We start from the raw sequence: 14900 nt of genomic DNA, 5'->3' as shown, positions 1-14900 counted from the left end.
GTGTGTGTGTGTGTGTGTGTGTGTGTGTGTGTATGCTCATGCTCGTGCCTTTAAAAAAAATTATGTTACCAGATTGTTCAAGTTCAAGTATGTCTGTGCATGTGTTTCACATTGACTTTTGTGCTTGTTATTTTTTCTATTAAAAGAATTAAGGAAATAAGAACATAGGAAATAAAAATTCCCTAGGCATCTTTCAAAAGATAAGAAATGAGGCCTATCTTTAGGACTTTATCATGACTGCCTGAGGAGATGGCTCAGTTTCATGGAGCTAATCTGTATGAAACAAGTAGGCGAGGGGAAAGTAAGAGGAAGTATGTATTTGCAGTGGAGTGCTACAACTATATCTGTCCTGTAAGAATATCCACACTGCAAATGTATTTATCTAACGCACACCGATCGGGGAAATGGTATATGCCTGGGCTCTAACCATGTGTCAGGACCATATGAGGGTCACGGGTTTCCCTCAAGACACTAATTGCACACAGTGTAACAGTTCTTGGGCAAGAACCACAAATACCCACAGTTCTTAGCTGCATTCTTCTTCTTTCCCACGAAGTGTCACCGTCTGGGACCCATATGATTCTTTACAACATGCAGAAGTTTCCAGAATGTAATGCGTCTGGGGTAATGATGTTCAGAAGCTTCAAGAGTGATGGTCTAGTCACATTTGCAAACAGTAGGGGCTACAGACCATGGAGCAATCCCCCAAATGAGAGACCGGTCCTATGAAAGCTGCTTAGAGGAGGGAGGTCTGCTTGCCCAGTTTGAGGCATCTGGGTTCTCAGTCCCAACAGAACGTGGTTAGCCTGTACCTACTCAAACCTTTACAAACTCCACAGCTGCTCCGTTCCCATGGCATACAGCTAAGCAAAGGAAGAGATTCTCTCTAACACCTGCCAGTTTCACAAGGCAGACTTTGTTACAGTGGTCAGAAATAGACCCTGTCGCCGTAACACCGAGGTAATGACAACTACCAATCCTTTAGCAAATAGAGATTGCAGAGACTGGTGTTCCCAGTTCATTTGGAATCAGAGTCTTGCTTGCTATTGCTCTGTTTGAGGGAAAATATACTATCTTTTCTTTTTAGAAAACGTTTTCAAGTGGGATGTTTTACCAGAAGAAACAACTGCTGTGATTTGTTAAGATAAAGAACAGGAGAAATAATGTTCATAGTCCTAGAAGTGAACTATTTCTCTCTCTGTCACGCTCGTGCAAGCATGTGCGTGTGCATGTGTCTGTGTGTGTGTGTGTGTGTGTGTGTGTGACAGAGGACACCTTTTACGAGCCAGTTCTCTGTCCACTGTAGGTTCCAGACAGGACATCAGGCTTGCAGGCTAGTGTGGCAAGTTCCTCCACCTGAAGAGCTATCTTGCTTTGGTCCCCCAAAATTACTGATAGAAAACAAGTGAAAAGAATTTTTTAAAATACTACTATGATCAAGTGGCTGAGAATGAAGCTTAGTGGTAGAGTGGTTTTATCATCAATACCAAAATAAATACATGAATGAATTAACTAACTAGAATAAAAATACCCCAGATGCCACCGCTTCCTGCAGAAACACTGCTGATACACACGTGTCTTTGTGCTTCCGTGAAGGCACACACTGATGTACTCTGAGGGCTAGGATGGAGGCACAGCCTCTGTCTTGTGGCCCAGTGTTTTCTCCATCATTATTTCTAGTGGCAGAGTAGTCTCTGCTGTGTGGGGATGTATTTAGCCAACTGAGCCTGTGTGTAGACTGTCTTGAGAGCTTGGGCCTCGGGTGATCCCTCCATGTCTAGGTTGTCCTGGAAGTTCTATTTCCAGCTTCAGTGTGAGGCTGAGCCTCTGCTGTTCCCAGAGGGAGACTTTGGGGAGGTAATTAGGCCCTGGAGTCAAACGCCATCCAAGTCACCTGATGTCACTTGGGAAAGGAAAACTACAACCTATGTTAGAAACTAACTTTCTTCTGATCAGAGAGATGCAAAATATGAAACTCAAGAGCACATTTTCATTCGCTCAGCTAATATTTGTGCAGCCACTGGTGACATGCCAGGGTCACTCTGAGTAATTCAACTCTCCAGCCTTCTAGAGCTTACCCTGTGACAGATTCACAACCTCAGAAGGGTGAAGCGAACAAAAGAACAGTCTGGAGTTCTCTTGTCATAGTAAATTGAACAATAATTGCACACAACAAATGTATGCATATTTGAAGCTACCACAAAATACTTGAGTCTTAGAGTTACAAAGTCAAATGATATATTCTGTTACCAAGTAAAAATTCCATAATGTGATTAGAATAAGCACTTCCAAAAGGCAACAGTATCCAAAACAGGTATACTCAAGTCTTAGTAATCAAATAAAAAAAAAAACCCAAAAATACTATTATACTTAGAATATCAAGTTTTATTTTTAGAAAAAGTTCCCTGTAGTTTTGAAGGAATGTGCCCGATTGTAGATGACACTGCTTTGGATATGACCCATCTCCAATTATAAAAACATGAAAGAATATCCAAGCAATCAGGCTATGTGTAGATCAAGTAGCAAGCTACTTAGAAGTTGGTGGAGGGCTGGAGTATCTACCGTAAAGAGATGATGCCTGGGCCAGTTATGAGATACTTCTATGCCCACTGGAAAGAATGAGTGGGCCCATATTGACTCAGGAAGAGCTATATAATTAAGTAAAAAGAAAATCAACAAGGCTAAAGAGGAATGCCTACAGAAGTTAACACGATTTTTTTCTTTAAAAAATAACATGATCTCTCTCCTCCCCGCTCTGTGTGTGCAAGTATGTGCACACACATATACCCAGACGTATGTTTGAACAGACATATAAACATGGGAATTTGTGTGGAAGACTACTTGCCAAACCATACTATTTTGGATGTATAAAATGGTATAAAATGGGATTATTGCTATTTATGCAGTATGTATTTTCATGATGACCAGGCATTAGCTCACTAATTTCATAAGGTGGGAAACCTTAAGAAAGTATTAAGGTGGGTGAGGACTAAAAACACGTCATTGAAAGTATCTTACTGTGACATCAACTGACATCTTCAGAGCTGTGACATCAACTGACATCTTCAGAGCTCTTACTATTTACAAGGATGAGCATATTAGACTTACAGAGGACCAGTAATCTGAGAATAAAATCCTAGTCACATAAAAGTCAAAGTATTATCATGCCAAGAATAAAGACTCTATATAAATCCTGGAGTTTGGGCATAAGTCTCAAGAGCCTGTGTGCATGAGCCCTACCCGTGAGCTGCATTGTCCTCTCTTGGTTTCTCTAGGCAGGGTCTTACTCTATAGCCCAGGCTGGCCTTAGACTCAGGTTCCTCACAGGTCAGCATTCTGGAAGCGAGGGCCTATGCCTGTGCTCTCTAGTTGGTGACAGAGCTGCTGCTGGTGAGTCCCACTCAGCCCCAGCACACATGCCCACCCCTACACTTGCCATCTGTCAGCACCGTGACAGTCTCTTATGTCTGCGACTCTCAGAAAAGAAATCTAACTACAAGGCAATTAGCATTGCATCCGGCTGCCATGAGAAGACCCCATTCCCATCGCTGCCCCATATACACATGCAACTTTGACCTTCCTTCTGTGACACTGGGGATTTAGAACTGCTCCTTCATGACTTATTCTTTGAAATTGAGCCCTCCAGGCTATGGTCATAAGGAGACCTCTGAGAACCAAACCAGCCCCAAGAGCTCAGGGCTCTTGGCTAAGCACAGGCCCTTCCATAGTCAAACTGCAGAGCCAGACAATCTCTGCTCCCAGGGCTAGCTGCAAGCCATCTGTCTCTGTTCAAGTGAGTGTGATTGGGAAACATCAGGACAGAAGTCAGGATCCAAAAATCCCGAGTCTAACTTATTCTCCCTGTCTAGGCTCAGTGCCAGAGGCAATCCTCCACAGGTGGCCTGCCAGGCCGGCCATCTGAATGGCAGTGAGCCCTGTGCATGGGGGAGACAGTAGGGAAGGAGAATGGGGGTAGAAAAAAAAAAAATCATGTCAGTCTTCCACAGCGCAGGGAAGAAAGGGGAAGAGATTTGGGACAACTTGTGTCACTGACAGCATCAGCAAAAAAAATACCAGTTGGCTCTTCTCCAGGGAGTTCCCCATCTAGATGAGGGGTGAGCGCTCCAGGTCCAAAGGCCCTCTGTAGCCTGCAGTGCTGAGCAGTGTCAGGCTCCACCACAGTGGACTCCACTGGCTACAGGACACAGTTCACGGACTTTGAATTTTAGAAGAAATATTGGGGAGGAACATATGACACCCATTCTTCTATTTCCCCTGCTACATGTTTATACAGTGGCCTTAAAAATGAAAACTGTAAATTCCGATGCTTGCGTTGTCTTGTGGGCCAGTATCATGTTATTTTCCCTTCATTGTGTTCATAATTAACATAGTGCTAGATGCTATACAAGGAAAAGAACACAGACACTGTCCTTTAAGAATTGCCAGATATCTAAATGGGAGACTGCAGCGGAAAAATAAGACATATCAAATACAAGGCTCATTTTAGGGATGGGTGGGAGTTCCCACATAGCTGTGTGGGAAGCCTGAAGCAAGCTGCCAATCAATGTCTCTTTATGATTACTTAGCGGGGATGGAAGTGAAGAGAACTAAGTCACTTAGTGAGCTGCGCAGAGGGAGAAGGCCTACTGGCATTCCAGAATAGAAAGAGGTCGGAGTGTGAGTGGACTGCCCCGGTTTCTGGCTCTCCCACCACCTCCCTTATGCTATCCCCTTCCCTGAACTCAGTCTGTTAACAACCCATCAAGCACCCATGCTGCAAGTCAGACAACCCTGAGATGTGTCTGATTCCATGCTCCTGGGATATGCTTAATTGGAAAGTGGCCTTATATTAAAAAGTGGATTTTTTTTTTTTTTAAATCAAAACATGGCAGACAAGGTGGCACATGTCTTTAATTCCAGGAGTTGGGAGCCAAGGTTACACAAAGAAACCCCTATCTTGAAAAGCCAATAAACAAACAAACAAACAAATATCAAAACTTAATTATCTAATCAGGTCACTGAAGGTAGTTTGTGCTTTCCTTTTAAATTGCACCCTAGGGAGGAAACGGCTTGTTGTGGAAGGAGCGCTTTCCTGAGAATTGGCCTTCCCTCCTCCAACCCCATTTGCCACTCAGAAACTCTGCAACTGTAGTCATCGTTGATGTCTGTGTCTTAATCTCCTCACTGCAGTGAGAGCGAAATAAGTCACTTTTGCATCCTCTCTCTACTGAGGACTAAGATTCTAACACATTGCTTAGCCTGTGCCTGTCCCGATTTATCCATGTTGTGGAATGCTGTCCTATGTACATGGCGTGCCCTCTGTCCTCTGGGACTGTAATTACCACAGGGGGATGACACAAGGTTGAGACCACTAAGGTTCCACCACAGAGGGGAAAGGGGGCTGGGTCTCTTAAGACCCTGTTCCTACCAGGGGGTTTCCAGGCAGCTGGTTGCTGATGGTTGCTTGTTCTTCAATGGGACAGTCATTCCTATGTCACCTTGCCCCTCTCCTGTGAGTAGCCACTGCTCGGTGCTCTCACAAGTGTCCAGCGACACTCGGTTGTTTCCTTGCTTTGTCCTTGATACTCCACTTGGGGTGAGTACATGGTTTGACGCACTCACTCCTGGGAAAGTTCACACAGTTGAGCATCACTACTGCAACAGGATAGCTTTAAAAATCGGTTGTTGCAGTGTCAACTGGCCAGACACCCACCCCGAGCTCCCGGGAACCAGAGCACCAACCAAAGAGTATACATGGAGGGACCCATGGCTCCGGCCACATATGTGGCAGAGGATGGCCTTGTTGGACATCAGTGGGAGGAGAGGCCCTTGGGCCTGAGTGGGTTTGATGCCCCAGTATAGGGGAATGCCAGGGCGGGAAGGCAGGAGTGGGTGGGTGGCGGGGGGAGCACCCTCATAGAGGCATGGGGAGGGTGGATGGGATAGGGGGTTTCCAGAGGGGAGACCTGGAAAGGGGATAACATTTGAAATGTAAGTAAAGAAAATATACAATAAAAGAAAAAAGAAAAAAAGAAAAAAGAAACCAGTTGTTGCTTGAAGCACTCTTTTTCCTGGGAGCATGCGCGCACTGGGGACAGTCTACCATTCCTTCAGTCCACTGCGATCATGCTTCTCATCAGTTCCCATAGCTTGAGAGACCCTAGGGACCATAGCCCCAAGCAGAGATAATTGGAAAAATGACAAAGATCTCTTCCTTGCACACTGACTCAGATGCCATCCGGGTCGTTGCGGGGAGACGCAGACCTACTTTTCGTCTTAATTATCTTATCCATGGAGAAGCTGGTGGTGAAGCCCATGTTGCACAAAGCACCTTAGCGGGCAGTCAGGCAGCAGAACCCCTGAGCAACACAGCTTTATGGGAAAACGTAACCCTTTTGGTGCAGACGGACCAGGTTCAGGGGCTTGTTTAATTGCTTCCTAGATCTGTTACTATTTGAAAGTCACTTCACTTCTCTTAAGCCTCAGCTTCTTTATGTGTAAAATGGGAATAACATTTATCCCACATAGCCACGGTATGTGAGATGTTTAGCACATGGTAAGGACTTGCTAGGATTACAGCCGAATGCAGAACTGACCTCAGACACAACAGAGTTTACATCTGTGTTGTTAGGAATAATACAAATGGTAACATAAGAAAAATAGTAATGCATCTAGAAGATACGCTGTTGTTACACAGGCACAAGCAAACACTCCAGCAGAAATGTAGGATACCTGTGCAGGGACAAAGTGTTCATAAGGAAGAGTGTCCCACTAGAGATGGCAGACTTGTTTTCTTATCTGGGATCACTTTCCCAAGTCTCCTCCCCTATGTCTATTAGAAGACAGATAATAGGAAGCCAATACCACAGGACTGCTCTCAAGTGTAAACGCAGTGATGCTTAGACACTGTCCCTCAGTGTTAGGCCTACGGATGCTCTAGTCCATTTCCATAAGTGATGCTCGCCTATTTTTATTACGCCTGTAGTCACTTCATCTCTATTTACACACTTCTGATGTCCATTCATCTTCCATCGTCAATGCATCTAGAGAGGAGAACTTGTGTCTCACTTTAAACTGTGTCATTTGCTTTCAATGGTGACAGTGACAATAATCACAGTGAGACTTTGCATCAGTCATTTGTTTTAAATACTGTTTGAGAGTTTAAAGGCATCTGCACAGTGTGGTATTTATAAACATAGCTGGTTCTCCTCATGCTGGATATACAGGCCTCCAGTTTCTTTCTCATGGTCATGCTGAAGTACTCTAATGACACATAGGCCATATTGTTCACACAAGGCTTCTCATGACAGAATGATTGGCACAGTCTTACTTTCCTAAATAGTTTGCTGATTCACTCGTTCCATTTTTAAACGCCAACAGATTGGCACTGATGACATCTGCTAATTATTTGATTTTCCTCGTGACTGGCATAGGACTGCCGTCTGCAGCAATCACTGTAATATGATCGGTGTGAGGCTTGCACCACCCAGTCAGTCCATGACCAATTTGCAGTAATGAGTGGCCTTGTCTAGTTCTGTTTCCCCTAGAGGAATCATTATTTATTATGTGTTGGAAACACAGCTTCCAGAAGTGCAGCAAAAACCCAGTAACACCTAACTCCAAGTGGAAATCTCACTGTGTTCCTAGTAATGGTTTATCAACTCCGACGGCCTGGGCCTACCAATAACGCAGTTAAGATTCTAACATCTCTCTGGTTCTGCTCCCAGCCCCCATTCTAGTAGGGAACAGCCTTGGGAGGATGCTGAAGACCCTGTTTTCTAGACTGTGTGTCTGTCCCCTTTTAGTCCCTGAGACTAGAGTTAAAGATTTTGAGAGGTCCCCTGAAATATGTTCTGTGGATGTTTCTAAACCATCATCATGAAACCCCAGAGCTTCACTGACCCTGATTAAGGCTGCTTCTTGAATTCAGAGTGCATTACATCATACCTGTAATAGCACTAAGAGATCTGCTGGCTTGGTTTTGTAACGCTTCAATACGATTAGAAAAGCGATGGCCTCCACACACTGTATGATGTCCCTCCTTAACTCAACGTGAAGGTCAAAGGTCAAAGCCCAAGGACAGTCACCATTCACTGGCTTGCCAAAAGAAATGTAGGAAAACGTTCCCTTGCCCCCTAGTGCCCACAGCCTGCTACTGCAAGCAGATGATTTGGCTCAGGGAACTTCCAGACAGAAGTGAAGGAATTTATAGATCTACCACTAAGGCACATGGGAAAGTCAAAACTTTGATGGGCTTGGCATACCATGTAGAAACTAAACTCCAAGTATCAGGTAAACAGTGGCAGAACATTACTAACGGCCATAAATTCTCAGCCCCTTTGAGGAGAAAAGCAGAAAACAAACTCTGACTCAGTTTTCCTGACCTGGGAGGCCCCTGGGGTACAGACGGGCCACTGTTTAATAGTCTCTCCATTGTGCTAGATTATTTCCCACCTCAGTAGGCTGACATTTGCTTCTCCCACTGTTTAGCACTAGCCCTTGCCCCACGCCCCCACTAAAGCCTCTCTCCCCCATGGACTTTAGCAGAAAGGGCTCAATTCAATCTTGTGAAACCACCTTCCCCTTCAGGGCACTCGACGCGACTAACTCAATGATTAAACTGTGGCTCACTGAACGCGCCACACACTGATGGAAGCCCCTCAAAGGGTTTTTTTTTTTTTTTTCTGTTCTCATCTCCAATTCTTACACAGAGTAGGACAAAGGTCTATCTCGTAATGAATGAATGAACTCTAAGTTGAAAACAGACCAATCTTAAATGCGGCAATCCTTCCACTAGGTTTTCAGTCAATCCAGTGTACTAGGTTTCCCGAGCTAGGCGGGTTCTGCAGTATAACTCAGACATCAGCAGAGTATGGGAAGAAGAGGTCTAAGGAAGGGCAGGGTGAATCAGGAGACACTTCTGTAAACCTCTCTAAGTCTAGAAAGAGCAGGAATTCTTTCTAAAACCCACTTACTTTCCCTACTCTACTTACAATATAATTCTACTCCAACACTCAGTTTGCACTTTGGACAGATGTTTAGATGGTAGGTCAGTCCACCACATTGCCTGACTGTGCGTGAGGGCCTCTGTCTGTGGTTCCGTTCTCTATACTCCTACACTGGGCATAAACTCTAGTTGTGCTTTTCCTTTTACAATGGAGGCAATGAGCACAAACAGATCTGAACCCATTGTCCACTGTCACACAGGGGTTAAGAGCAAACCTGGATCTGCTCCAGCGCAGCAATGCGGGGAGACGCTCAGCCTTTTGGAAGTTTTGCAAGGCTCACAGCTGACCACAGACCATTGGCTGAAATCGTAACAATGGGCAGTTTACCTTTGTAAAGGGCAGTGGGGGGGAAGAAAGATAGGGAAATCCCAGAAGGCTGCTTTGAAGGTTTTCTTCTTGCTTGGTACAAGTGGAATGTGAACTTGAGATAACTTAGAGAATACTTCCCCTAGAAATCAATCCCAATTCCAATCAACGTTGGAAACTCTGTAAGGGCCAGACAGCACAGGCTACTTATGATAGAGCTTGAAAAATGAAGGGAAACGGACAGTCAGTACTTGTGTAAGTCTCCCTAGATGGAAGATATCAGAAGGGAGGAAAGATTGAGAAACAGAAACCACATGCGAATTCCATTGGTTTAACAACACAATGATTTCTCACTGAAATCCTTTTACCAAATATTTAAGATTGATTGACAGTGTACTGAGTTCTGTAGTTATGACAGAATAAAATGAAGCCCCTGGTCTTTGGGACTTAACATCTCAAAAGCAATGAAAAAACAAACAATCAAACAAACAGAATTTGGAGAGACATAAAGAGGATAATCCCAAAGTCTAACAAGTATTATAGGAATGGAGTAGCTAGAGTAGCTGGAGTAGCTGAAGTAGCTGGACAGAGTGAGTAAAGTAGTTGTTTTATGTCTGTGCTGTCTCATGCAGTAGTGACGAGCCACATGTGACCTCGCACATTTAGAATATTGTTAGTGGAGCTGGAGAGGTGGCTCAATGGTTAAGAACACTTGTTTTCGCAGAGGATCCAGGTTCAGCTTCCAGGACCCACATGGCAGCTCACACCAGTGTACAGCTGCAGTTTCAGGGATCTGACACTCTCTTCAGTCCTCTGCAGGTACCAGGTGCATACATGATAGACAAAATACATGCAGGCGAAACATTTACACACATTAATAAAACCTAAAAGATCCCCATCACTGGCCCAAATGGAGGTGTGCTTTAAGAGATGGTTAGACTTCCTATGACAAACAAATGAATTTGAAGTATCTCCTTAATAATTTAACAGGGCAGGGGGAATGGCTCAGTGGAGAAGAACGTCTACTATGCAAGCACAAAGACCTAAATTTGAATCCAGTGCATCTGAATAGGCGCTTAGCATAGCTGTGCCTACAACCCCAGCATCAGGGAGGAGAGACGGGCAGGTCCTTAGAACTCACTGCTAGCGTATGCAGCTTCAGATTCAGTGAGACACACTGGCTCAAAAAGTAAGAAAGATGTACAAAAGGACGTGTGGTGTCCTCCTCTAGCATCCACATGAATGCAACCGGGCACACACGTGCATCCACATGTGTGCACTTATCATGAACACAATTTCGTACTCAATTCTCAAAAGAATACTATTTTTGATATATTGGACTAAACCGAAATATTACTGAATTATCTTTAACAATGTAACTGTTGCTACATAACGCTCACGTGTGCGTCCTGTTCTATGCATTAGATGACAGCACTGCCAGGGAACGCTCCATGGGGAGGTGAGAACACACTGGAAGAGAATGTCCATGTGAGGGTCCAGGGGACCTTCACAGACAGAACCTGAGGAGGAAATGGCTTGAGGAGAGGTGAGGAGAGAGAGCATGCCTGGACAGATGGAGCAAGCGGCAGCAGAAGTGAGAGGGGCCCTGGGGTAAGGGCTCTCTGCTCATGCAGAGCTTTAGCTTTTATGTAACGACCACAAACTTGTAGCTTCTGTGCAGTTACGCAAAATTCAGTATTCAGCATGGATGCTCTTATAAAACAGTGCAGCAGAACGCACCTAGAATACCTCCATGCCAATTAAGCTTTAAACTGGAACATGCATTATTTAAGCCCACCCCCAAGGTCAAACATCCCCCATCTTGGTCACACTTCTTAAGCCTCTCCAAACTGCATAACCAACACCGGTGGCTCAAAGGAGAGGTCCCTCATGATCTCGGGTATTTGAACTCTGGATCCCCAATCGGTGCTGAGTGTTTGGGGAGGCTTAGGAGGTGTGGTCAAGGAGAAGGAAGTTCATCACTGGGGGCAGAGGGTTTTGAGCTTTAAGAGCCTCTCACCATCTCCAGTTTGCTCTCTCTGCATCTTGTGGTTCAAGATGTGAGCTCCTGGCTGCTGCTCCGGCCATGGCTGCCTGCTGCCAAGTTTCTCCATCCTAATAGTGATGTCTCTGGAGCTGTAACCCCGTATCCAACCCTTCTTTCTTTAAGTGGCCGTGGTCAAGGTGTTTTATCACAGTGACAGGAAAGTAACTGATACTCAAGGGGAGAGCAAGTCTACCTGTAATGAGTATGATCGAGGAGGTAAAATATTCCAACTGGCCCTTCTTCACTCGCGAGTGTATCGACTATAAATAAAATCTTCTCTTGGGCTACTTCCAGCAGAAGCAGCTGGATATGGGTTTTCTTCCTTCTCAATGGAGTACTAAGATTGTATCAAGTCACATGCAGATCCTGGCTCTAACTTTTCTATAGGCAGAGGCTTATGGGGGCGAGTGTGGATGCAGGGTATGAAAGTACACAGAGGTTATGGTAAGGGAGAGGAGACCAACAGAACTCATGGGACATGCATGTGGAAGGAATAATCCCAGGGACATGAGGATGCAAGCACAGACAGAAGGAGATGGTGGGAGGGAGGGAGGAACAGAGAGAATTGACTTAAAGTTATGTACAAAACTTCAATTTTAAATATTGCGAGGGAGACTTTGTTTATGTGTTTAAAATTATCTAGGGACACTGTCAAGATCGTGCTTAGTTAACCTAATTTCAACTCAGTCACTGAGACATGAACATCACAACCTTGTTGTATCTGAATCATTGAAAACCAGCGCGTGGCTGAGAGGGCTGGGTTGCAGGGCTCAAGTGGAGTTAGGTGTGAACCAGGTATGGCCTTTTTCTTTAAGGTTCCTTAATATCTGACGCCACAGAGGGAGGGGCTTCACCTTACTCTGATGTTTCCGATGCTGAGCTCACCACCAGGGCACAGACATGCCTAGAACTCAGATTTAGCCTCGCTGAGAATCTAACGAGTGAAAGCTTCCCGATGGTGATGTGTTAAATGTGTCCCAAACACATCGGTATCTTGCCTTCTTAAAGCACAAGTCTCCACTTCTAGAAGCTGTGTCATATATACACTACAGGCATCAGGAGGAGGGAATGAGGACTTGCAGCAAGCTTAGATCCCTCAGTTCTTTCCAAGGAATCAGCAGATCCAAGCTCACAGGTTTCTTTCAGAAGCTGTGTCATATATACACTACAGGCATCAGGAGGAGTGAATGAGGACTTCCAGCAAGCTTAGATCCCTTGGTTCCTTCCAAGGAATCAGGAGACAACATAGAATCTACCTTCCCCGGGTACTTTGGCGGGATGAAGGGAAACCGCGCAACTGAATGCTGGGACAACTCAGTTTCTAAAGAAACCAGAAGAGAGTAAGTGGTGACAGATGACACATACCCTGGGGACCAGAGCCCTCCCTGAAAGCACTGTGCATGCACATAACTCAAGCAGGACATCTCTCCTCAGCAGACAACTAAGGTACAGAGTTCAACTTCTGATCTCACTGGCTTCAACAGGAAAGTTATTACTACTAGTAACTATTTGTGACTCATGAGATGTCAAACAAAGCATGCATTTTCCAAACTCTAAATCTCTCTCTCTTCCACTGTGAAATCTCTGGTATTAAATGGGCTTGAAAGATTCAACTTAAAGGTTACTAAAAGTCCTATCCTTATGAGGTATTTATTTAATGTGAATTTTCACATGGTAAGCACATTGAAAAGCATCGTCTCTAGTTTCCGACGTTTGTCAAGTATTTAAAGCATTACTGCGATGTGAAATCTGATATAAGTGAAGTGACCACCAAAGTATTTTCCAGTCATGCAACGGAAAGTTCACCATATGACCTTTCTTGTGTTGAGTGAGGTGGGATGTATTGATGGAAGTTTTCATCTACTGCACAGAAGGCTTTTCTCTGCTGTGAGTTTCCTTGTGTTATAAAAATGAGTTGATTCCCCAAATGTATCACTTACACACATTTCTATGGTGTGGATTCTTCTCGTATTTAACAATGGGTGTTTTAGAGATTGAACTTTTACTAGAACTTTTGCATACTTGAGACCTTAACCCTACTGTGAAGTTAGAGGAGCCTGGCAGGTTATGTATTTGCAATAGAAAGTTTTCCTATATCCATCATATTTAGAAGACGGTGATCCTATGTGAAATCTCAGGTTTATTTAGCCTGGAGGTGTGCTAAATAATACACACACACACACACACACACACACACACTCACTCACTCACTCACTAATACACACACACACACACACACACACACACACACACATACAGACAGACTTTTCTTTGCTGTGAAACTGCTCATGCTGAACAAATTCATTTTTTGTGACTGGAAATTATTCCACATCTGTCCACTGTATTGGCAAGTACAGGGCTGGCTGAGCCCTTCTGGAACTTTTCTGATACGTGGGACTACAGCTCTCCACAGATGAAGCCCAACCTTTTCCCCTTTAAAAGATTATCTTATGACTCTACTGCAAACTTAACAAAAGTCTCCTAAATATTAGACATTTCACATGGCTACTATGCAGTGGGTTCTATAGGCTGGATAACCGGTTACATTTTTTATTTTATGTCTAACACTCTTACGGAGGTAAGCTTCAGGGGTGTGAGGGTTTGTTGAAGATGTCCCGCGCACATCCTCCATCCTCCACACCAACCACGGGAGCAAGTTTAGACTACCGCCACCATCATGCCCTTGACCAAAGCTTTGGTTAACCGGGAGTCTCTGTTGGCATCTATCACTGGGGTACCTGGGAAGGGTTTGGAAATCGGAAGTCCCAGGGACAGCACAAGCAAGAAGTTCTCCAGCATCACGTTGTGGTACAGGAGCTTCTGAGTGTCATCGAGGAGACCCCACTCCTCCGCAGTGAAACGCAGGCACACATCCTCCAGGCTCACACAGCCCTCGCCTAGGCTCCCAGGGGCCTCCGCCATGGGGTCAGCGCATCCGTGGGGCCCTAGCTGCTCAATGGGTTCTCAACCTCAGTCGCTCTGTGGAAGACAAGACACTGGGTATCCACGACATTACATCTCAGGGCGACACACTGATCACCACCGAGGGAAGCGGAGGACCCACCTGGGAGGTCACCTCCGTCGGGTCACACGGGTCACACGACGCTGCAGAAGCCACCCCACCGACAGACCTCCGCCCCCACTTCCAGAACGCAGCCAAAACCCTCGCTTTAACGGACATTCTGTGGTGACGTCACCGAAAGTCCCGCCCATCCCCTGCCGCGTGTTGCAAACCCCGGAGTAGCAGACATCTTTGCACGAGGCTTCAGGGAAAGCCGACTGCAGACATTACAAAGCCCAGAGAGCTCTCAGCTTCAGGTCCAGTCACGTCCATTCTAATTGCTGGTTATCTGAGACGGTTGATACGTACAATCATACTTATTTTGCAAGCAGTATTTCATACATTGCGATATCAGAAACGATCCACTTTTTAGAGAACGCTGATTGCCTTGGCTAGACCCTTGGCTAGGATATTGTTCATTAATATGGAGAATATGAAGTGTTTTCTGTTTTTATTTCGTACTCTCATTGATTCTATA

At 45.0% G+C, this 14900-nt stretch overlaps 1 protein-coding gene across 1 annotated transcript in view; it reads right to left on the bottom strand.

The window, feature by feature from the left end:
- The window catches only part of LOC110338546 (zinc finger protein 671-like), a 30765-nt gene extending 16253 nt beyond the window's left edge, over nt 1-14512 (bottom strand). The window contains exons 1-2 of the mRNA XM_021221882.1: nt 14426-14512; nt 14100-14340 (exon numbers count right to left, since the gene is read on the bottom strand). Of these exons, the coding sequence (XP_021077541.1) occupies nt 14100-14283 (184 nt within the window). The 5' untranslated portion in view covers nt 14284-14340; nt 14426-14512. The remainder of the gene's footprint in view (nt 1-14099; nt 14341-14425) is intronic.
- Nucleotides 14513-14900: the final 388 nt, after the last annotated feature.

This window comes from Mus pahari, chromosome 21 (assembly GCF_900095145.1).
Source record: "Mus pahari chromosome 21, PAHARI_EIJ_v1.1, whole genome shotgun sequence".
NCBI classification, from domain to species: Eukaryota; Metazoa; Chordata; class Mammalia; order Rodentia; family Muridae; genus Mus; species Mus pahari.
The sequence above is the reverse complement of the archived record's forward strand: the minus strand, read 5'-3'. Positions and strand labels throughout refer to the sequence as shown.